General features: G+C 45.8%; 1 protein-coding gene across 1 annotated transcript in view; it reads right to left on the reverse strand.

Moving 5' to 3' along the window:
* The window catches only part of il1rapl2 (interleukin 1 receptor accessory protein-like 2), a 141,548-nt gene that overhangs the window by 21,749 nt on the left and 95,799 nt on the right, over positions 1-24,000 (reverse strand). The window contains exon 5 of the mRNA XM_062476309.1: positions 4,175-4,249. Coding sequence (XP_062332293.1) covers positions 4,175-4,249 — 75 coding nt within the window. The remainder of the gene's footprint in view (positions 1-4,174; positions 4,250-24,000) is intronic.

The raw sequence follows: 24,000 nt of genomic DNA on the forward strand, positions 1-24,000 counted from the left end.
AGAGAGAGAGAGAGAGAGAGAGAGAGAGAGAGAGAGAGAGAGAGAGAGAGAGAGAGAGAGAGAAGGAAGCTTCCAAGAAAGGAAGAAAGACACCAGACAGCAGATGTTAGGTTCTGGTTCTGAACAGCCAAAACAGACCCCCCACCTCACCCTTCCCTCCTCACTCTCTTTCTCCCCCCCTGTGTTACTGCATGTCAGCTTTCAAAGTAGTTCATAGTCACCATTTCCTAAGCCCCACCGAAGACATAATACAGATTTGGAGTGTGGCCTATACATGGCTATCATGAGTCATGATGTATAACATGTGTATTATGTTCTGGTTGGCTCTGTATCTCAGCCATTTCTGATCATGGTCTTGTTAGCTGCAGTCTAATGATAATGTTACATTGTTACTTCAACTCAACCACAACAACAAAAAACAGCAATCAAACGGGAACTTTATTGTTACAAATTCTGTAGACAGAAGGTTGGTACAGTATGTCACTTGGTACTGCAGCACAGGTAACCAACATGTGGATGACAAGGGTTTTAAGTCTATATTGACCTCTAGACCAATAGGTGCTACTCCGGTGATATTAAAATCCATGTCTTTATATAGGATATCCAAATCTAATGTTTATGGACTAATGGGACACATACAATGTAGACACTGCTACCAGTACTGCACACAAAAAACGAATGCTACAGGAAATAGGACCTGGGTCTCCTGTGCACCAGGTCTAAGCTTCTACCAGGAGACCAAGAGTCCTGTCTTAGGCAGCATTAGCGTTAGCCACAGCGCTAGACCTCTGAGGTGTCAGCCCTCTCAGACAGTGGCAGCTAATCAGGCACCCCATGCTAATAATAGTCCTTCCTGGTGTAGGAGGTGTGTGTGTGTGTGTGATGGGTGTGTAGGGGTATGACGGGAGCTGATTTCCATTGGGTTATTAAATCTTCCTCTCTACTTAGCGTAGCGACAGCTAACTCGATCTGACAGCTGCGGTCTAATGGTTTGGCACACACACACACACTCACACACACACACACACACCTCAATCAGGTCTCACCAAGGCAACACTACCCTGTAACTATTAATTACCAATCCTGCCTTGCTGCAGGTTTCTCTGCAGAGTGTGTGTATGTGTATGTGGGTGTGTGTATATGTGGATGGGTGGGTGAGTGTAGGTGTGTCTCTGTGTGTGAGAGTGGGGTATACACCATGAGATTAATAATAAAATGATGTTATTGACACCTGTAAACAAACCTGTATTTTTTTGTTGTTAACAAATCTAACCATAACCCTTATTTTACAGGTCAGGATATTACTTTCAATTTCAATCATTTAGCCTGTATCAATCATGTAGTGTGTGTGTGTGTACCCAAGTTTACTTCATGTTCAACTTTTGTTCAACATGTTCACATGTTCTTCTCTATGCTGCAGTGGTACTGTATGGGAGAGATATCCAGTCTGCCGTTCTTGACAAACACTTATATAAGCGGAGGGCCCATTTTGGGTATAAGTGAGAGAGAGGAAGATATACTGATAACGTGTATGTGCCTGACCGTGTGTGTGTGTCTGACTGTGTGTGTGTGTCTGATTGTGTGTGTGTGTGTGTGTCTGACTATGTGTGTCTGTGAGAAACAAAGTCTCATAGGAAGTCCAGATCCTTGAGAAAGCCATTACTGCAGCAACACCCAAGGTTTGTCCTACGTGTGTGTGTGTGTCTCTCTCTCGCACTCTGTCTTTCATTCTCTCAGGTTGACTTTCTCTACAGTACCTCCCTCTCTCCCTCTCTGTCTCTCTGTGTTTAAGATGTGTTCCTAGATTAAACATGAAAGTGTTTCTTCACATCAGACCGGGTAGAATCAATTCTGGATCCCTGTAGTTGTGCTGCCGAGTATCAATTATAACAGCTGTCCTTTGGGATCCAGATTGATCTGGATTAGCCTTGTGTTCAGGGGCGGTGGTGGGGGTGTTCAGGCGGGGGGGTTGGGGGACTGTTGCATCAGTATATTATATGTTACCTACAGCACATCGGTGCACAAACATTTATGAGACTCGCCCCCCCCCCCCCCCCGCTCCCCCCCGCCCACCAACCGACACACAAACATGACACAGACACACACATACACACACCATCTCCATTGCTCTCAGTAAGTCTTGATTGGTCTGGATGGAACCAGACAGGAAATCCAGGATGGAGCATGGGCGCTTGAGAAGGTTATTCCGGGGGGTTATGACAGAGGCTTGGGCTGTATGTGTGTGTGTGTTGGGGTGTTGGTGGTACAGAGGATTTATTTAACACGACACACACAGCTCATTTGAACATGGTTGGGGCTGAGTGCCTCTCTGTCATTCCAGACAGCTAATAACCAGACAGACAGGGGGTGGGAGGGGGGTGGGGTGAGGAAGGGTTACGGGGATGGAGGGATGGGGCGGTGGCAAGGGGGAAAGAGAGAGAGGGGGAGAGAGATATGGCTTTCTCACTATCCGTCTGTCTCACTCTCTCTCCCCCTTCTGCCAGCTGTTTGGTAAGGGGCGCACCCAGAAGGGGAGGAGAGGGGAGGCAGGGAGGAGGAGAGAGAGGAGGAGGAGGGAGGCAGGGAGGAGGAGAGAGAGGAGGAGGAGGAGGGAGAGGAGGAGGAGGAGGGGGGAGGCAGGGAGGAGGAGAGAGAGGAGGAGGAGGAGGGAGGGAGGAGAGAGAGGAGGAGGATGAGGGGGAGGCAGAGAGGAGGAGAGAGAGGAGGAGGAGGAGGGGGGCAGGGAGGAGGAAAGAGAGGAGGAGGAGGAGGAGGGAGGGAGGAGGAGAGAGAGGAGAAAGAGGAGGAGGGAGAGGAGGAGGGGGGAGGCAGGGAGGAGGAGGGAGAGGAGGAGGATGAGGGGGAGGCAGAGAGGAGGAGAGAGAGGAGGAGGAGGAGGAGGAGGAGGGGGGCAGGGAGGAGGAGAGAGAGGAGGAGAGGACGGGGACAACCGCGGGAGTTGGGAGTCTCCATCCCTCCTTGCTGTCTCCTGTGTCGGCGTGACGATGTGCATGCAGAATAATGGGCTGTAATTTAGCTGCTCGACAGTTTAAAACTGTGCACCCCCCCCCCCACAACCACCCCCTCTCCTACACCCCCACATCCAGCCCTACATCCACCTGTCCTCGACTCTAGAGCCCCTCTCCTACACTCTCCTCGCATCTCCTCCTCCTCCCCCCCTCCTCCTCTACCTTCTCCTCCAATGCTCCCCAACCTGACACTCTCCTTCCTGTGAGAACCAGAGCTATAGAGAAACACTTTGTTTGTGTGTGACTGCATGTGTGTGTGCGTGTTGAAATGCGGTTGTGTGTATGTGTAAGTGAATGTGCTTGTGTGTGGTAACACACTCAGAGAGTGGACGTATCAGGTTGCTTCGCTCTACGTTCTCTTCGCTCTAGGTTCAGGATAGCGGCATGCTCTCACACACAGGAGTCAGTCATCCCATCTCACTCATCAGGCTGATTTAATTAGCTGCGTGCTGTGGGTGCAGGGGTGTGTGCTGGTACAGACATTACTCCAGGACATGGAGGCAGGTAGTGTGTGAGTGTGTGTGTGGGTCTGTACCAAAGCCCAGGGTTTTTGGGAAGAGAAAACTGCCCCTGAGGGTTGTACAAGCAGGTAATTAACCATGCAAACCAGGGGTCGAATCACTTGCTGTGTTTTTTTCTGCTTCTCTCTCTTTCTCTGTCTCTCTGTCTCTCTCTCTCTTTGAGTGTGTGTGTGCCCCCCTCTCTATTAAGCTCAGATTAATGCAGGGGAGATGTAGCCTCAGGCATGTTTGCAGCAACAACCCTTTTAATGGGCTTGACTCAGCCAGCCAGTACGCTGGACAACACAGTAGAACCAAGCCGTCGAGTACAGTAAAACATCGTCCAGTCGATAAGTTGAGCAGAGCACTGCAAAGCACAGTACAGTAGAGCGGGATGGGAGAGAAGATTACGACACACGCACCCACCGCGAGTCCGAACAGAAGAGAGGAGAGGGGGAGAGGAGAGAAGAGGGTAGAGGGTAGAGGAGAGGAGAGGGTAGAGAGGAGAGGGTAGAGGGTAGAGGAGAGGAGAGAGGAGGGTAGATGAGAGGGTAGAGGGTAGAGGAGAGGAAAGAAGAGGGTAGAGAGGAGAGGGGAAGAGAGGAAAACAGAGGAGAAGAGAGGAGAGGATATGCGTGGTTTTACCTGGTTGGACGTCGATCAGACTGGCTTGTCCTTCTGCAGGAAATAGAACTTTGGGAGGCCTTGTGGTGAGGAGAGCTAGAGAGAGAGAAAGAGAGAGAGAGAGAGAGAGAGAGAGAGAGAGAGAGAGAGAGAGAGAGAGAGAGAGAGAGAGAGAGAGAGAGAGAGAGAGAGAGAGAGAGAGAGAGAGAGAGAGAGAGAAGAACATTTTAGAGACTGCTGGTTGGAATGTTTAACATGAGTTCACTACTGTCAGAGAATTGGATAGATGTGACTTACAGGAAATATATGAAACTGATTGTACATGCTTTACTCTGGCTCTTCACTAATCCCCACTTGATCCCCAATGATGAAATCATTAGAATCTTTTATTTATCTGAATGCTGATTACACAAAGACCAACCCTTGGAATATGGTTCAAAGCCAGCCTGACATCATTGTAGACTGACTGTAATGCGCCCCCCAAGATTATAACAATACATTTAATGAAAGAAAGAATTCAAATCCACTATTAATCTGCTTTAAACGCGAAGACTTTGAGTTTTCTGGACGCGAATGCGAGCTGAACAAAGCAAGAGCGGTCTAACACACACGCATGCGCACACACACAAGCACACACGCATACACACACACACACACACACACACACACACACACAGGAGTGCTGTGATAATGTCTAAAGTGAGAGTATTAATTACATAAGGCCCTCAGAGAGCTGCTCTACAGGCCTGGTGCTAAGAGGGACAGTTCTGATGAGTTTAGTTAAGAGAGCTGTAATGGATGTAATGTTTGAAACCAGACCTCCTCTCACACATGAGCATGCACACACACACACACACACACACACACAGACATGCACATGTGTGCACACACACGGTTTGCTTGAGAGGGTTGTGATGTATAAAAGATGCGTGAGTAGTTATGTCAGTCGGACAGCAGCACACACACATTTGCCATGACAAGGCTGTTACAGTAAATAGCTTTGTGTCTGTGTGTCTGTATGAGTGTGTGTGTTCTCCACAAGTTTACAGCACACACACAACACACTTAACAGTGACACCATGACATAGAAGTTAAATGTAAATCCATGTTCAGTGTTTCAACTCTGGGAAAACATCTTGGAGGCAATCGCAAGTCATCCCTAACAAAATACCTCAGATGAGATATCCAGAGTCTGCCCGGCTCTGTTTTATTCTGCTGTAGCTTACTTCACTCTACTCTACGCTGTGATATTTGCGATACAACAGGTGTATTGAACATGTCCAGCAGTAAAATCTATAGCGGTCCTTGTGTTACACAACCCTTTCTATAAAAAGCAGTAGTTGGTGATTTCCTGTTGTTCTATTGACAAGTGTGTGTGTGATTGGGGGGGGCATCCCTATTCACCACAAGCACCAAGCGCGATGAAGTAGCATTCGGTTCATGGAAAGAAAGATAGAAAGAAAGCAACAGAGAGAGAGAGAGCGATAGTAATGGAGAGAGAGAAACAGGGAGAGGGAAAGAGAAAGGGAGAGAGATGACGAGGAAATTGTATGTTATGGAAATTCTTATCTCCTTGGCCCCCTACTTAATTTCGTTTTCTACATTGTGTGCAGGACGACAAAGAGGGAGGGGGGAGAGAGGGAGGGAGAGAGGGAGGGGAGAGAGAGATGGAGGGGAGAGAGATAGGCTGTCTTCTCAGATAAAAGGGTTCAACAGTAGGGAGCTGCAGAGGGAGAACTGTTATTGATTAAATAGTTCTACCTGAAACCATCAAGTGTCTTCAAAATGGTTTTACCAAGGGTTCCCCTGAAGCTAAATTGGGCCTAACTAGCACCATTTTTATTGAGAGTGGAGCGAGGGAGAGAGGGGGTGAAGAGGTGGAGGGTTCAATGCAAAAAGGGAGAGAGGGTGGAAGGGAGGAATGGGAATCAGAAAGGGAGGGAGTGGGGAAAGGAGGAAAGGAGGGTGGACCCTGTGTGGAGCGGGAGATGGACCCTCATCTGTCTTTGGAGGGCAGAGCAGCAGCTTTACCATGCAAATGAAAGCTATCATTCATGTCAAGCAGGAGCAGAAGGGATAGGGCAGAGTCTCCTCACACACACACGCCCCTCACACACACACACGCATGCTCCTTACACACACACACACACACACACTCAAACACACCCCTCACACACACACACGCCCCTCACACACACACACACTCAAACACACCCCTCACACACACACACACACACACACACGCCCCTCACTCACACACAAACACCCCTCTCACACACACTCAAACACATCCCCCTCACGCACACACACAAATACACCAACTCTTCACACACATATACACACCCCTTACACAGGCACACACACCCATTTACGTAACACGCATTCTTCATATTCTCCTAAACGGGAGGATGGACTCTCAGTCCCACCGCCCCGCCACCCTGCCCACCTTCACCCCCCAACCCCCTCCCCGGACTTCCATGGCTTCAGCTGTGCACCTGTGGTCGGGCCCGTATCTCCAACACCACCTTGCTCCCGACACACACCCAAACACACGCACGCGCACACACACACACTTAGACGCACATTCTCACACCCGCACGCGCACGCACACACACTTAGACGCGCATTCTCGCACGCACGCACGCACACACACACCTCCGGCCCCCTTGGCGTGCTCCTCGGAGCGAGTCGCAGAGATAACATATACACTCGGACAGAGCATTAGCATACTGTGCTGCCATGATTAGGTCCTATTAACTCTCTTCAAAGGGACACTTCAACACAGAAGGCCCAGGGAGGGGTGTGTGTGTGTGTGTGTGTGTGTGTGTGTGTGTGTGTGCAAGTGCGTGTTTAGGAGGAATGTGGAGCGACACAGTGAACCCTCCATCCTCTTCCACTTCGGCAGCGTGCGCACTTCTCATCTGCAAATTAGTATTCTGCTGCAAAACTTAAAAGAAATCAAACCCTCGAGATTTTTGGTGTGTATGTGTGTGTGTGAATGTGAGGGCGCGCGTGTCTGTGAGCGTGTACGTGTGCGTACATGGGTATGTGTGTGTGTGTGTGCATAAGTGTGCGTGTGCACATGTGGGTGAGTATGTGCGTGTGATCTCACAGTCCGTCTATCAAGTTGTTGTTGTGTTTACATGTGAAAGAGAGCAGGGAAAAGCCCATGAAAGGAAACTTAAATTCACTCATTTTATGGTCTTTAAGATCTGAGTAATAATTTTCCGCCTGGTTGCATCAGTTATCCATGTGTTCCTGTGTTGCATGCTGCAGTGCGCAGGCACTTTGTATGTGAGTGTGTGTGCATGTATGAATTGTGTGTGTCAGTCTGCGTGTGTACGTCGGAATGTGTGTGTGTGGTGTGAACTGTGTGTGTGTCCGTGTGTGTGTGAGTCTTTGTGTGTGGTGTGATCTGTGTGTGTGTCTGTGTGTGGGTGTGTGAGTCTGTGTGTGTGTGTGATCTGTGTCAGTGTGTAAGTGTGTGTGTATGCTCTGCCCTGATGCTGCAGAGTTTATGTCCTCTAAATGGGCTCTGAGTAAAATTTTCATTGGCAGTAACACTTCAGGAGAGGGTGCAAAATGTTTCTTGCCGGTACCCAACTAATGGCAGCACACACTGTGTGTGTATGTGTGTGTGTATGTGTGTGTGTTTGCCGGTTGCCAGAACGGCTAGCCCAGGGAGTAAGTGGTCCAACATAAAATGACACTCAAAACAGCCAGTGAGTCAGCCAGCCAGCCAGTCTGCCAACAAGCCTTTCTGCCAGATAGCCAGAAAACCAGCTAGTTTGTGTGAGTGTATTCGTGTGAGTGACAGGAAAATTAAGCTTTTATGTGAGTGTGTGTTCTGTGGATGCTCTGGTGAGCAGGTCTGTGTAGCTGCTGCGATAGGAGAGCAGAGTAACACACTCCCTTCTCAAACTGAGCTAATCTGACTTACAAATACCACAGTAAGGTCTGCAGCCCATCTCACTGCTTCATCTTTCACCTCTGTCTGCCCGTCGTTTTATCTTGCTCTCTCTCTCTCTCTCTCTCTCTCTCTCTCTCTCTCTCTTTCACTTACTCACTCTCTTTCTAACATTCTCTGTCCCACTCTTAATCACTTTGTCTTTTTCTCTCTCTCTCTCTCTCTCTCTCTCTCTCTCTCTCTCTCTCTCTCTCTCTCTCTCTCTCTCTCTCTCTCTCTCTCTCTCTCTCTCTCTGACCTCTCTCTCACCCCATCATCAAAACCTAACCGGGGATCTAACTCACAACCTAACATCCTCTCAGTCAGATCAAACTTCCTGTCTGTCGTGAGTTCAGACTAACTCTGAGGGAGGCGGGGAAGAGAATGAAGATGGAGGCCGACTCTAAGCACCAGCGTTCGTAGTCAGGCGTTTCTCGTTCCTTTCAATCAAGTTTCTGATGTTGAGGGGTTTCAGGCGGCAGTCAAGGTGTGATGCTGAGCATAGGGGGGTTGCCATGGAGACAGTCCCCTCGCCAGCGTTCCGTGTGGGTTCTAGAAGCGGCAGGGCTGAAACAGAGGAGGTGTGATGCTGGAGCCTGAGGCCTGCTGGGTAATTAGTTAAACCTCCACCGGAGACACCCCCACCCCTCTTTCTCTCCCAACTGGGCACCTGGACTAAGCTGGGCTGTAGGGGATGTGTGTGTGTGTGCGCGGTGTGTGTGTGTGGAATGCTTGTTCTTGTGTGTCTCTTTGTGAATTTGGTGCTTGTGTGTGTGTGTGTGTCAGTATGTGTGAGCGTGTGCGAGTGTGTGTGAGCGTGCTGGTGTGCCTGTATGTGTATATTGTGTGTGTGAGTGTGTGTGTATATGAGCGTATGTATAATAGAGAATGAGGGTATGCGATGCATGTAGCAGCTCTGCTGCAGCTCTGAGCCCTCCCATCCAGACCATAATACACATACAGACCATACCGTTTCTCAGAATTGCTAAAACACTCAACCCCATTTTCTGAACAAAAATGCTCTGTGTTCAAAAACCCATTTGTTGAATCAATCAAAACCTTGAACAAGTTCAGCTGGTTAGATAGACAGACGCCATTTACAATTCGAATCCACTCAAAACTCCAAACTCTGCAAAACCCTAACCTCACTAAAACATATGTTGCACTTTACAGTTTTTTTTAAATGCTTGCACACATTTTTTTTACTTGTCCTGTTTTTTCCAAAACTTAACACACTGTGAGGGGTCAGGTGGAATCCAGGGTTCGGGGGCACCCTCTCCTGGGAGGTAGGCCCAAGGACACTTAATTGGTATTATCGAGTAACCAGGTGAAACGCATATGATTGATTGTGCTTTCTTTAAAAAGGTCCCGATTAGGTGAAGGAAGGGAGGAGAGTGGAGCCAGAGAAAGACTCGTAAGACTGCGGTTGAGGGACCGCCTGTGTTTCACCGATTGTTTGTAATAACTTTTGTTTTGACGTGAAGTGTTTATTTTTACCGCTTTGGAAATCCTAGTATGGCAGTGTGCCTGCTAGTGTTCTGGCTCCTCTGAACCCAAAAATACAACCGAAGTGTTGCTGCAATTGTCCGTCTCAGCGTCTCGTTGCTGTCCTGCACACAGGGAGGGAACGTATTCGGTGACGGACATAGCGAATCGTCGCAACACAAATCCAAGAATTGCACACACAAAATGCAAAATGCCTCACTTCTCTTACAAAATGAAGCACTGCATTCAAAATATCACAAACATGTCTCATGTTGCAAACACTTTTACCATTATATTACATTTTTGGATATATCATATACACAGTTATTCAAAACCTAAAGCTCTTCTTTCATGAGCTTCTATGTACATTCCTGTACAAGATTGAAAGTAAATGGCAGAGAGGATGAAAAATTCATGACACGAAAACAAGATTGAAACCTAACATTTTTTTACTGTAAGCATTTGTGGTTGTGAATACAGTTTTACACAGTACGAAAGAAAGTGTAGTAGGACAGAAACCAAACCTAATTTTGAAAAAGGTGATTACAGAATGGTGTGTGTGTGTGAGAGCCATCTGTAGCATACAGTAATTTATACTATTTTCTACAATATTGTCAGAATGTCTTCTTACAGTCACTGTACTGTTGCACAGTATGATACAGTAATCCACCAGACTCTGACCAATCATGCAGTGCACTGCAGTCAATGGATGCATGGGTGCTAAAATATATATGTTTGTGTAACAAACAGCTATTATGTGTACATTAGAACGTGTGTACATTACAGTAGATTGTTACATACCTGTTATCATTTCTACAGTAAAGGTTCAAATTATACCCACCACTGAAAATCGACTCAAATTAGGTTATTTTAATGTTCTTGTGTTAGAATATAGTAAACACCTTTTTTTCTGTAACTAACCCTGGGAACTCTGTTTAAAACGTTTTTGATGTAGTGTCTAATGAATGCTCTGTCGTGTTTATTACAGTTTTTCTCAATTGCTAAGACACATTTCTTGAATGTGTACTGTGTTTTCTCCAAACTCTAAACACACATCTTCATACTTACACTGTTTGGCCAAACCCTTGACTTTTGACCCAAAATCAAACACTGTAGTCAAAACCATATTATCTGTCGTAGAAACCAAACTTTGCATTCAAAATACACACCAAGCCCTCAAAACATTTCTACCTTCTGAATACCCTTTACACACTGCTGGGAGGAATTGAAAACACTTTTAGAAAAAGATTTTCATGAACCATTGACTATAACGTGTCCCTGAATTTTAGATATGTTCCACCTCATGAGTTTCTGACGATTCTGCCTCTTCCTCTGATATTTGCATCCATGATTTCAAAGTACAGATGAGCTTACCTTTGTATTCATTCCAAACCCCTGATTGCTTGTTGAGTATTTTTGCTTGTTAGTGCTTACACATGGATAATTGGTTGTTAAGGGTGTTTGAATTGCGCTGGTTTGAGTTTACTTATCAAACAGCAATGTTTTCTAAATGACATAAGGGTGATAATTGTGTCTTCAAGTGAGAGGTGTGTTTAGACTTTTGCAAAGCAGTGTGAATGAACCTGAGTAATGTGTCAAAAAGGGTAAATTGTGTTTAAAGACTGGGTACATGATCTTTCTGCTGGGAATTGGCAAAATCGTTTTGTGAGGATAGCTTACACATACCATTTGTGTGTGTTAGCAATCGCGAAAACTGTATATTGACATGACATTTGATTTTGAGTAGATTATGAAACAATTACAAACTGTTGCCAGCAGAGTCATGATCAGCCTTTATCCGAAGAGAGGAGATGAAGAGGGGAGGGGATGGGAGGAGAGTAGAGGAGGAGTGAAGAAGAGAGGAGAGTAGAGGACGAGAGAAGATGGGAGGAGAGGAGAGGACAGGACATGAGAAGAAGAGAGGAGAGTAGAGAAGAGAAGAACAGAGGAGAGTAGAGGACAGGAGAGGAGAGGAGGAGAGAAGGAGAGGACAGTAGAGGACGGAGAAGATGAGAGGACAGGAGAGAACAAGAGTGTTTACACTAGTTAAGTGCTACATTGAGCTGATGGCCCCCCAGCATCTGATCAATGTCTTTAATGGAGCGGGGGGTTTCTTTTCAGAGGTTATAAAGCAATTGATTGGCTCATTCTCTTGTTTTTGATCCCGCCGGCCTCCTCTCACTGAATAAGCAAACAGTTTTGCCGTCTCGTTATCATCTGGGTCAAGTGGCGATCAAAGGAGGCTATTGATTGTCAAAATCATTACCGATAGCAGCCCCAGGTAACCATGGGCCTGCCTGCCTGCCTGCCCGCCCACACGCCCGCCTGCCCGCCTGCCTGCCTGCCCGCCCACCCGCCCGCCTGCCTGACCGCCCGCCTGCCTGCCTGCCCGCCTGCCCGCCTGCCCGCCCGCCTGCCCGCCTGCCCGCCTGACCGCCTTGTCCGCCTTGTCCGCCTGTTTGTGTATCCGTCTGTCTGTCTCTCTGCATGTCTCTCTGCATGTCTGTCTGTCTGCCTCTTGTTTTAACATTTCTGCCCTGTTTTGGGAAACTACGGTTAGGGTTAGGTTTAGCCCTAACCCTAACCCTAACCCCCCCCCAGGGAAGTTAACATAGTAAAACCCATTAGCTAAAAGGTACGCAGAGCCAGAGATGCTACGGCTCTCGCTCCAAACGTGGAGTAGGAAATTGAGTGGGGCCCTGAAGGGTTTGAAAGCACACGGTGGGCAGAGACGGGTTTGAAGGAGAACCTGAAGCTGTAGAGCTGCAGGGATCCAGCAGGTGCACCGTGACCGGGGGAGGACACAGACTTCCTGGGACGTGTTAGTGGACGTGGTGATAGGAGGACTCAGGGCATCTTTATTTCTATTATCGACAACTATCTACCTTCCTCTCTTTTTATCTCGAAATCTCTCAATTTCAACTAAATGCGTAAACGTCATATCGTTGAATTGTTTTAAATCAGGGTTTTTTTTAACACTTGAAATATTGCCAAAGCAAACTCAGATTCCCAATAAATCACAAATGATTATGGATGGCAAAATGAAGATAATGATGTCAAATTATGTAAACAAATACTCTATCTCTTCTCTCTTTCCATCCAACTTTGGTTTCTTCCTAATTAAGATTCTAGTGGGATGCACCCTCATTAACATTCAGACATCTCAGAAACGATCTGGGAGTCGTTTTTTGCAAATAAACATGATTTTCCCAACATTTCCCCAAATACCTAAAGGAGTTCACAAATCTTTCTGAAAGCATCAGATCAGCTTCATTAAAGCTCCACACACAACCAGACACATTAGTCAGATTTAATAAGACTGCATTGGAGTGTCTGTCTCAGCATTTCAGCCGTGGCTAGGACCGTCCTTATTCTACACAACAAACAAGTAAACAGTCTGGACGTCCAATGAGTTTCATTCATCCCCCAAACAGCTGTACGTGCTTCCCCACTCCCCCTCCTCTCCCTTCTCCTCATCTTCCACCTCCACCTCCTCTCCCTTCTCCTCACCTTCCACCTCCTTCTCCCCGTTCTCCTCCTCTCCCTCTCCCTCATCCTCCTCCACCTTCTCCCCCCCCTCATCCCCTTTCTCCTCCTCCCTTTCCTCCTCATCTACTCCCCCCCATACTCCTCCTCCTCCTCCCGGCTCCTTGTGTGTGGGGAGCATCAACCCGTCTGCAGTGCTGTGGAGCATCACTTCATGCAGACTCACAATGGCTTCCTTATCTCGGAAAACATTAATTCACACACTAGAATAAACCAATCAGGACCCGGGGCCTTGTCTTCACGGCGACGCACACTTTACCTTTTGCACACATTCATCTGCAGAGCTCCCTGATAACCATGACGATGTCGGCGGGGAGGGAAGCCAAATACGGAAGGCAATGTTTTTACATTCAGCTGCACACTTTGTCATTCTAATGGTTTCAGAACTCTGCTAACATCTTTTCTCCATGACTGGATGGAACCAACGGGCTGAAAAATGTCCTACAGAGAGAGTGTGTATGTGTGTGTGTGTTTGTATAATGTGTGTATAAGGTGTGTGTGTGAAGCAGTGGAGGAGAGAGATGCGCAAGGCAGAGAGCGGAGCGGAGCTAGGCTAGGCAGAGCAGACCGTAATCATCTCTCCCATCATATGTTCTCTAACGGAAAACACATCATCAACAGTGCATCCTGAGAGAAAGAGAAAACTTCCACCCATCAGCCAGAGCAGGGGAGAGGCTGGGGGAAGATGAAGACTTTAGGAGGCTGGGGGATGGAGTAGACGGGGGTTGGAGGAGGCTGAGGTGTGGGGGCTGATGTTTGGAAGGTGTAGGAGGTTAGGGCCTGGAGGTTGGAGGCTGAGGGCTTTGGGGCTGAAAGAGGCTGCAGAGAAGGGGCTGGGGCAGATGCACATGCTTGACTGGCTAAGTGGAAAAAAGCTATACTAAATCAAATAGTTATGTATTAAATGATCGTTTCATTATATTTCTCGTTTCCTATCGAATTCAAGGGTACTTACAGTAAGATGCACATTCACATTCACATTCACATCACATCCTTCACTACTACAGTGTACTGTATCATGTTCTAGACCTACTCCTGTGTATCATGTTCTAGACCTACTCCTGTGTATCATGTTCTAGACCTACTCCTATGTATCATGTTCTAGACCTACTCCTGTGTATCATGTTCTAGACCTACTCCTGTGTATCATGTTCTAGACCTACTCCTGTGTATCATTGTCGAGACCTACTCCTGTGTATCATGTTCTAGACCTACTCCTGTGTATCATTGTCGAGACCTACTCCTGTGTATCATTGTCGAGACCTACTCCAGGGTGTGCATCATGGTCAATTTTTCAAACTAAGAACCCTTCTTCTCTTGCAGTTCTGAATAGAGAGCCTGACTCCTTTGCAGGGTAGCAAGGATAGATTTCCTTGTGTGCTCCAAGTCTGTTTCTCCTGGGAGTGACACACACACACACTCTGATGCACACGGGCACACATGCACATGGACACACACCCTCATCCACACACTTCCACACACACACACACTAGGACCTAGTTCTAAGCTGACTATCCCACAGAGAGAGAGGTCAGGGGTGTATGGGCCTCTGTTCCAGCTGGACTGGGGGATATCTGGGTGGGAGAGGAGGAGATCTTCAACCGCACACACACACACACTCAGATGTTTGAGTTCAATTGTCTGTGAAGTGGCTGATGTTCAGTGTCTGGATCTGATGGTGAGTGTGTGTGTGTGTATGAATGCATTTGTGTGTCTGTGTGTGTTTGCATCAATTTGTCTGACTGTGCTTTTGTGTGTGCTTGCGTGCGTTTAAGTGTGTGTGTGTGTGTGTGGGGGGGGGGCGAGGGGAGGTTGATGCACTGCACTGTTGGTGGTTTACAAACAAAGACATCACAAACATGGCTCTGACGGCTTGGATGCAGATCAAGGCTGAGTGTCCTCAGCTGGTGTGTGTGTGTGTGTGTGTGTAACAGATGGGAGGCCACAGCAGGGGTCTCTACCACTGTTGAGGAGCTGTACAAAATGGCTTCGTTTAGTGAAGAAAAGCAGGCTTGGTCTGAAGCCACGTCCCCTATGGAGGAATCCACTACACGGCCCCCCACAGCGACAGCACTGTGTGTGTGTGTGGTGCAAGTGCGCCAGGTGCTGGCTCGGTGCCAGTATTCCAAAGATGCTCATCTTCTTCCTCCCAGACGAGTTGCTCCTGGTTGCGGTGACAATGCGGTTAGCGAGCGGTTGCGATGACGGTGTCACGTATGTGCTCTGGCGGCGTTTGGGACATCGGACGCTAATCCACCCGTGTTAACACGTGAATCATGAGCCGGCTCTGATCACGACGCATCAACAGGAAGGATGCTATTACAACGCCGGACTGGGACAATACATCAATGTTTTCGCTCTCAACCAACACACACACACACAGCCGGAGGGGGGGTGGGGGCATGTGTGTGTGATAGATACTGTTACCTTGTGTTCTGGCAGCCATCTCTATCCTCATTACATCATGCCGTGTTTGTGAACTCAGTGTTTCTGCCTGGCTACAGCTAGGACACACACACATAAACATACATACACGCACACACACTCTCTGAAATCTTTGCAAGACACATGCAGGATTTAAACAAACGGCCCTTCCGGAGCAGGGCTGAATGCCTCTGTGTGTGTCTCTGTAGGTGTGACACACACACACGCTTGCACACTACAGCATACACACACCACCACTCACACACACCACCGCTGGGCTCCACAGTTAACTTGGCCTGGTCTTTAACACCCTGGCCTGCTGTATACATAAATACAGAACACTAATACATATACAAACACCCATTATACATATATATATATATATATGTACATATGATATCATCATATATACATATGCCAAGGACTCGCACTGAGAACACTTTATCCATATTTATAATTCACCACATTTTGTATAATTCATTTTGCACTATGCTGCCCGATTTCATCTTGTAACTTTGTAACATTTCATATTCTATATTTTATATTTATATCTATTTTATATCTCCATTGTTTAGCTCTTTAGTATATTGTTTAGCTCTTTAGGACATGTTTAGCTCTTTAGTATTAGACTTTAGAATTGTATAAATTCTGCTTTTTCTACTTACGTAAAAAAAGAAAAAATTAAGATTAATAATGAATAATTTGTTCATTGTATGCACCTTCCTGCCACAGTCAATTCTGTGTTTGTGTTTACTTACAGTTTTTCTCAATTGCTAAAAAAACTAAAACTCATTGGCTGAACAAAGTTCTCAGTTGCCTGAACTCATGTAGCTAATTGTGCCTGTCTGTTGTCATACCTTAAACCATTCCACATGGTAAAACACAATTTGCAGATCTCACTTAGAATTTTCAGCAACACTCTAAACACATTCTCATTTTTAAAACACATTCTGCACTCTAATGCACATGTCATCCATACTGGTAAACACAAATGGCAACAATCAAACACAAATAGAGAAAACATGTCATTGACTAAACACAACCACTCAAAATTGATTTCACTTGTTTCAAATGATGTGACACAACCAATATAAGCCAGTTCAGAGAGCATACAGGTTGTTGAAGGTGGGAAAATATTGTGATGTCGACAAAGTGCTCTGGCCTAACCCAGCCCAAAGACAAGAAGAAGCACATTGATCACATGTTTACTCCTTTGATTTTTGTCCCTTTTACTGTAGTATTGTCATTTATGACATTTAGTCATTTAGCAGACGCTCTTATCCAGAGCGACTTACAGTAAGTACAGGGACATTCCCCCTGAGGCAAGTAGGGTGAAGTGCCTTGCCCAAGGACACAACGTTGTGTTTCACGTCCAGGAGTCGAACCTTCTGCAACTACCTTCTGATTACTAGCCCGATTCCCTAACCGCTCAGCCATCTGACCCGTACACTGTAGTACAGTGCACTGTAGGCTGTATACTGTACAATGAACACATTGTATGGCCCTGAACATTGTGCTTTCCATTTGTTACAGTAACAGTACTGACTGCTCAATAGATTTTGACTGGTTGCAGGTTCATATCAACAAAGAACAAGAGTGAGTTGTGAGTATTGAGATGCAGGGTACAGTACTGTATAGGGGTACAAGGAGGAGAAAGAGCAAAAAAATTGCAAAGAGCAGAGTAGTAATTTCTGATCAATTTTGAGCTACTATGATAGAACATGTTGTTGTTCATCAAAAGACAATGACGGATAATTATGAAATTTGTTTTGAAATTACGTTAAAATGTACTTCTCCCTGAGAACTATGTTTTGAACAATGTGTTTTCTATTTTTTGGTGTATTGTTTACTGACTGCTTGATAGTGTATATAATTTTGATCACTTTGTTTATGATTTGAGAGCAGTGTTTGATTTTGAGCACAGGTAAATCTGTTTTGAGGCGAAAGTTTCATTTTGCAAGAGGATTCAGAGGTTTTGTAAATAGTGCTTGAAGATTGTGACATGACTGTTTCAAGAAATGTGTTTTAGCAATTGTGAAAAACTGTAAATGGCAATAAAAACCCATTCTGATTCTGATCATAACCCTTTCCACCTGTGTATCACAGTGGAAGCTGACTGTTAGCAGATTAGTCTGACTGATGTTACTGGTTGGGGAGAGAGAGACAGAAAGAAAGAAAGACAGAAAGAAAGAGATAGAGGTAGAAAGAGAGATGGAAAGAGAGAGAAAGAGAGAGAAAGAGAGAGGAGAGAGGACAGATGGGTCAAGAGGAAAGCATGGAGAAGGACAGATTCTGAATGGTGATGAGAGAAAGGAAGAAAGAGATGAGAGAATTAGGGAATGATAATGAGAGACAGAAAGAGAGAGAGATGCCGTAAAAAAAAACGAGAGGATAAGAGAGAAAAAGGAGGTAAAGAGAGGAGTATGGGTGAGGAGGGGGGTGCTGAGAAAGTCGGCAAAGTTTTCACTGTTGAGCCAACAGGAGAAGCAGACATTAACCTCATCTCATTAATACTTGTAGAATGAAAGCGGGATGATTGTGGATGATTAAAGATGAGTAGCTCTGCTCTCGTCCCAGAGCCTGACGATGAATGATGAGGAAGCTCTGGATCCATTAGCCAGGTCTTATCAGCTCCCAACAGCTACTGTACTGGACCAGAAGTCACTCTCAGCTCGGGACAGTCCTGGTTGGCTAGCTTATCACATCACAACTCTACAGTACATTTATGCCAGTACAGTAGGCCTTTACTGCACATTGCACAATTTTTGCACTTACATCTTATTTAACATTTTTATATTTAATTGTTTACATGGTATACTATTGGCTAGAATCATTTAGATACTGTTGTTAATTTTCAACTTTTTATATTTTCTACATATTATATTTAAAAGTACATGTTTACCGTATGCACCTTCCTGCCATAGTAAATTCCTTGTTTGTGCAAAGTTACTTGGCGAATAAACTGATTCTGATTCTGTACACTAGGAGCTTGTCTTAAAGTTAAGATGAAGACTTTATGAACTCACGTGCAAATGAGTTTGTTACCAGGCTATAAGCCCATGACAGCGAATTGTAAAAACACACACACTAATGCGCACATACACAGTCACACCCAGAAGACAAGCCTACTAAGCACTGTTCACCTCCAGACATTGCATGATAGTGCATATCACATATTGACAGTATTGTTTTCAGTAATTATATAAGTGAACTCCTTACCCTCTCACTGCCCTCCAGACCAATAAACAAACAAAGACACACACACACAGGCACACACAGACAGACACACACACTCCACCGCTGGGCTCCAGACTGACTTGGCCTGGTCTCTAATACCCTGGACTGCAGTATATATAAATACAGAACAATCTTATATATGCAAACACACACATGCACACACACACACGCACCACACACATATTCACACACACCGGTACTATATATACACACACTCACACACACACACACACACACACACACTACTCAGACAAATACATATACATGAATCCCAACTACCTGCAGAACCCCGCCATGCGCACAAACAAACACATTCACAAGCACACACACCTCTCTTGCTAGGCATGGACAACATTGTAACACATGTATGTGGAACATAGGGGATGTCATTTGGACCGAACCAAAAGTCTCTCTCTTTATTCCTTTCTTTCACTCTCTCTCCCCCTCTACTTTCTCTATATCACTCCCTACCTTTGCATCTCAACCTTTCTTTCTCTCTTATTCCCTCCATGTTTCACTCCCTCCCTCCCTCCCTCCCTCCCTCCCTCCCTCCCTCCCTCTCTCTCTCTCTCTCTCTCTCTCTCTCTCTCTCTCTCTCTCTCTCTCTCTCTCTCTCTCTCTCTCTCTCTCTCTCTCTCTCTCTCTCTCTCTCTCTCTCTCTCTCTCTCTCTCTCTCCCTCCCTCCCTCCCTCCCTCCCTCCCTCCCTCCCCCCCCCCCCCCCCCCCCCCCCCCCCTGTAGCAGCAGAATATTGAATCTGCTGCTACAGGAGCTCCCCAGCACAACAGCCACCTTACTACAGGGAGAGGGGAGGGAGGGAGGGGGCTGTATTGACTGAGTGTCCGCTCCTCTCAAGAGCAGCTGAGTTGGCACTAAGGCAGCTTTATGGACCTGTCACCAGGACGCCACACACACACACACAGCCTAGGGCTCTTGTATATTTTGCGATCCCCATATTGAATCTTGGTATCAGATGTGTGGCAGCACCTCAGGGCACACTCTGTATCTGTAGATACACATGCTGATCAATGTTGGAGTTTAGCACACGCACGCACATGCACACAGCCACACGCGCACACGCACACACACACCCAGAAGTGTGATGAGCACAGCTGGAGAAGACTCCACCACCTCAGGCTGTCAACTGACAGGTGTACAAAGACAAACATGCACACATAGAAAGGTGAACACACACACAAACACTTTTAAAAGCTAACCCTGGTACAGATAAGCGGGTAAAAGCTGCATAAAAATAACATCAATTGTCTCAGTTGCCTGCTTGTCTGTCTGAATGCCATGCTTATAATGAGACCCCAAGAGAATAGGTGGGCAGGCCAATAGAAGAGGTGGCAGCTTGAATCTCTCACACACACTCTCACACGCTCACGCATGCACACACACACACACACACACACACACACACAACTCTGCCTGCCCTACAGATCAGGTGGGCATATGGCATCCCGCTCCTGACTGACGGGGGTCACCTCCAACAGACGAACCTGCACACACTCACAAGTGTGTGTGTGTGTGTGTTTGATTGAGGCAGCCTAATACCATGTTATGAGACAGAGACGCCTCTCTGTGTGTGATGTGATATATTGCGTGCTCGGGACAACAGCGAAAACGAGAGAGGAGGAGGTGGGAGGAGAGGAGGAGGTGGGAGGAGAGGAGGAGGTGGGAGGAGAGGCGGAGGGGGGAAGAGGAACAAGGGAGAAGAGAAGGCTACTGTATGAAAAGGTAGGAACAGGAGGAGGACACGGATTCCGAGTTTAGCATTTGAAATGCAGATGCTCTGCTGCTCCGTTGTGATGGAATACCGTTGAACAGATTTGCCATTCAGAGAGGGACAGGGGAGGGGGCAGAGAGAGAAAGAGACGCAACTACCAATGTATTTATAGTGCAGAGGACCAAACTGTGGAATATATCCATGATGAAGTGAAAAAACATTTATGCATAGTGCCGACAGACAAACACAGACAGACACAGACACAGACAGACAAACAGACACAGACAGACACAGACAGACACAGACAGACAGAGGGAGGGAAGGAGGGAGGGACATATTCCCCTGTCCAGATGAGTCTACTGACTGTGGCAGGAGAAAGATGATTATCATGGTCCTACAGGCCAAAGTAGCCGAACACAGAGAGACAGCCGGCAGACTCGCTCATTTGCATGAACTGTACGAATGCATGTGGATGACCTTGACATGAGGTTCAGATGAGGGCTTGGAGAAGTCTGGTGGTGACCAGGGACTGGCCATGACTTACCCAGGTTAAACAATGTTTTGGAAAATACATTTCACAGCTCAGAAACAGCATAAATAAATACCAGACTTTAAAGATTTCTTTACAATCCAATACACACATAGGGGGGTCACACACATTCAAAACACACAGACAGAGTACACACACACACACATGCATGCACTTCCATAGACTCTCCTAGTGAATTACGAGAAGAGACTTTCTTGCAGCCATGTTGAAAGCCCATTAGAGATTTTTAATGGAGGTCAGTCCTCAGAGCTGTGTGGATTGTTCCCTCTACACGACACCATAACCGAGGTTACGAGTGGTAATTAAGTAATAATATTTTCAATAATTGTGTAAATTAAAAGATATAGAGGGCCCTGGTGGATTGGCAAATTAGACCGACAATTAACTCAGTTTGCCCTGAAGGACTATATCACTGAAAAGAGAGGAAAGAGGGATGATAACAGAAGGATGAAGATTAGAGAAAAGAAGAGGAGAGGGAATAGTAGAGAAAGGGATGGGGCAAAGACAGAGATGGGGTGAGACTATAAAAAATAGGACGAGAGAGGAGAAGTGAGAACTGGGATGACAAAATTGATCGTTTTAGTCATCATCTCCAAACCTGAGTGGAGAGGATGGCTGAAGATGAGATGGATGAGCAGAGCAGAAAGGAAGCGGATTGGACACGGATTTTCGAGGCGTTCACTCACAATCTGAAAATACGATTGCTTAATGTCTCTGCAATATCACAACCAACTGCAAATCCTTTTGGCACATTAACTCAGACCCTTAAAGATCCTGTAAAGTAAATTCCATGTTTTGCTTCTAAGTACATTATATATGTGTGAAATGAGTTCCTGAAAGCATGTGCAAAGCGCTAAAACTTTGTCGCACTGAAATGTGGAGTTAGACCGAAGAACAGTTTCTCTTCCGTTTTCAGATCAGGTTTTAATGGGCGGAGCCAAAAAATGCCCTATCTACGTCATTTCGCCCCATCTACGTCAGATCACTGAATGGCTCCTCCTGCTGTACTGTTATTGGGTGTGCTCAAGCCTTCGGCGAGAGCACAACCTTTGTTCTCTCACATATATATTATTATTGGGTGTGCTCAAGCCTTCGGCGAGAGCACAACCTTTGTTCTCTCACATATATATTATTTATTATTGTTTATTTTCGCCCCCCTAAAACTCAGTCAATATTTGGCCTACATACACAACGGCGGTGTCAAAAGGTTCGTCTTGGTAGCGATTGCGTTGCTTCTATTGGAATTTACGTTCCGTTGCATGGTTTGGGCTTAAGTTAAGTTTTTGTGGCGAAAAGTGAAGCTAACGGTGGCTAATTTGCTAGCCACAGTCACTGACGTTACTAACGTCACTACGTCACTAACGTCACGAAAACACGCGTGACTACCTGTAGCAGAACATTCGTTTCGCATCTGTTAACTTGGGGGATAGCTAGGCTAACTATAGCTTTACTGCAAGGCAGCTGCAGGAACGCCAGAAGCAAAGAGGCCAGGGTGATAACTATTTACTCATTTTACTTTGTGATATGACACACAATTGTGATGTGTAATGTACAATATAAGCTGATATTATTAAGGAAGTACATCTACTTTCGGAAACAGTAGTCTACTATTTCACTGAAATATTAGCATCATGACATTAGCCTGTGTTGCCCGGGCAACACATACTACAGTGGTCTATGATGTAGCGTTATCTGTTTACAATCGTTAAAATAAACATTCCTCACATATACATTTTCGTTGTAGGGTTTATTCTGACATTAGTAAATGATTTGTTGGTGAAATTACCATTACCTGTGGTTTCAAACCAGTGTAGCTCACTGCAACGCTGTAGCTTACGTGAGACGCACTACACAAACGTCTACACTACACAGCTGTTTAGGAAATCAAACGGCGACAGAACATGTTCGGCACTCCCCTTACTTAAATCAAAAGTCTATCTAACTACTAACCTGAACTTCATTGCCACAGCCTAAACGTTGTCAATCTGTTCATGAAAATAATTAATTTCATCTTAAACCGTACAACGGAACGTTAAATCCAATTCAACCAACGCAATCGCTACCAAGACGAACACAGCAGTAGTCTAGTACTGTACCGTAGTAGTACAATTTACCGGGGCAGCTTCTCCACACAGGGCTATATCGCATTTTGCGTTGTTACTGACAATGATCGCTACCAGTGAGCTTTTTATGAATGAGCGATTTTCCACTAAATACATGTCAAGCTTATTTACGTTTTGGGGGGCATATTTTCAGTTAGCAGATGGTACTGTTTGAATCGCGATTCCATCTTCTACTGCCGGGTAACGTCGTAGAATAATCTTCAAAGGGGGTTCTTTATTAATGAATGAATGCAATGAGTAGGCTACATGCCTGAAAATATCACGAGAAGGGAAAAACTTAAAATGACGTTTAAGTCATAGAGATTAGGTCCATTTTTACACCGGTCTGCCAAATGTATTCGTTTTGATTCAACGATGAGGCTGCCTCTTGCAGGGGAAATAAGACATCTATTTCATTCTACACTTCCCTCGTATTTTCAGTTGTAAATGAGCAGCAAAAAAAAATGCTTTTAAATCTATGTCATCTTTATAAATAATAAGTATGCATTTTTATATAAAATATACAGAAATATCAGTTGTAAAAATGTCATTCAAAAACGGACCCCTGTGCAACCGACGCAAGCAAGCACACCCTACAATTTCCCCAGAAATTGTACCCTCTCTAGTTGTAGCTTACATCAGCTAGCTAGCTAGCTTCAGGATGTCTCCCTCCACCCGCAACTGCCTCTTCCCTGGATGCAAGAACTCCAGCTGCGCTGCAACGCCACTTAAGTTCCCTGTTGATAATGAAAGGAAAAATAGGTGGATAGATGTTGTGAAGAGCCACGCTCATGGAAAGCTTCGGATAAACTCCAACAGCCGCCTCTGC

This window comes from Osmerus eperlanus, chromosome 13 (genome assembly GCF_963692335.1).
Source record: "Osmerus eperlanus chromosome 13, fOsmEpe2.1, whole genome shotgun sequence".
NCBI lineage: Eukaryota > Metazoa > Chordata > Actinopteri > Osmeriformes > Osmeridae > Osmerus > Osmerus eperlanus.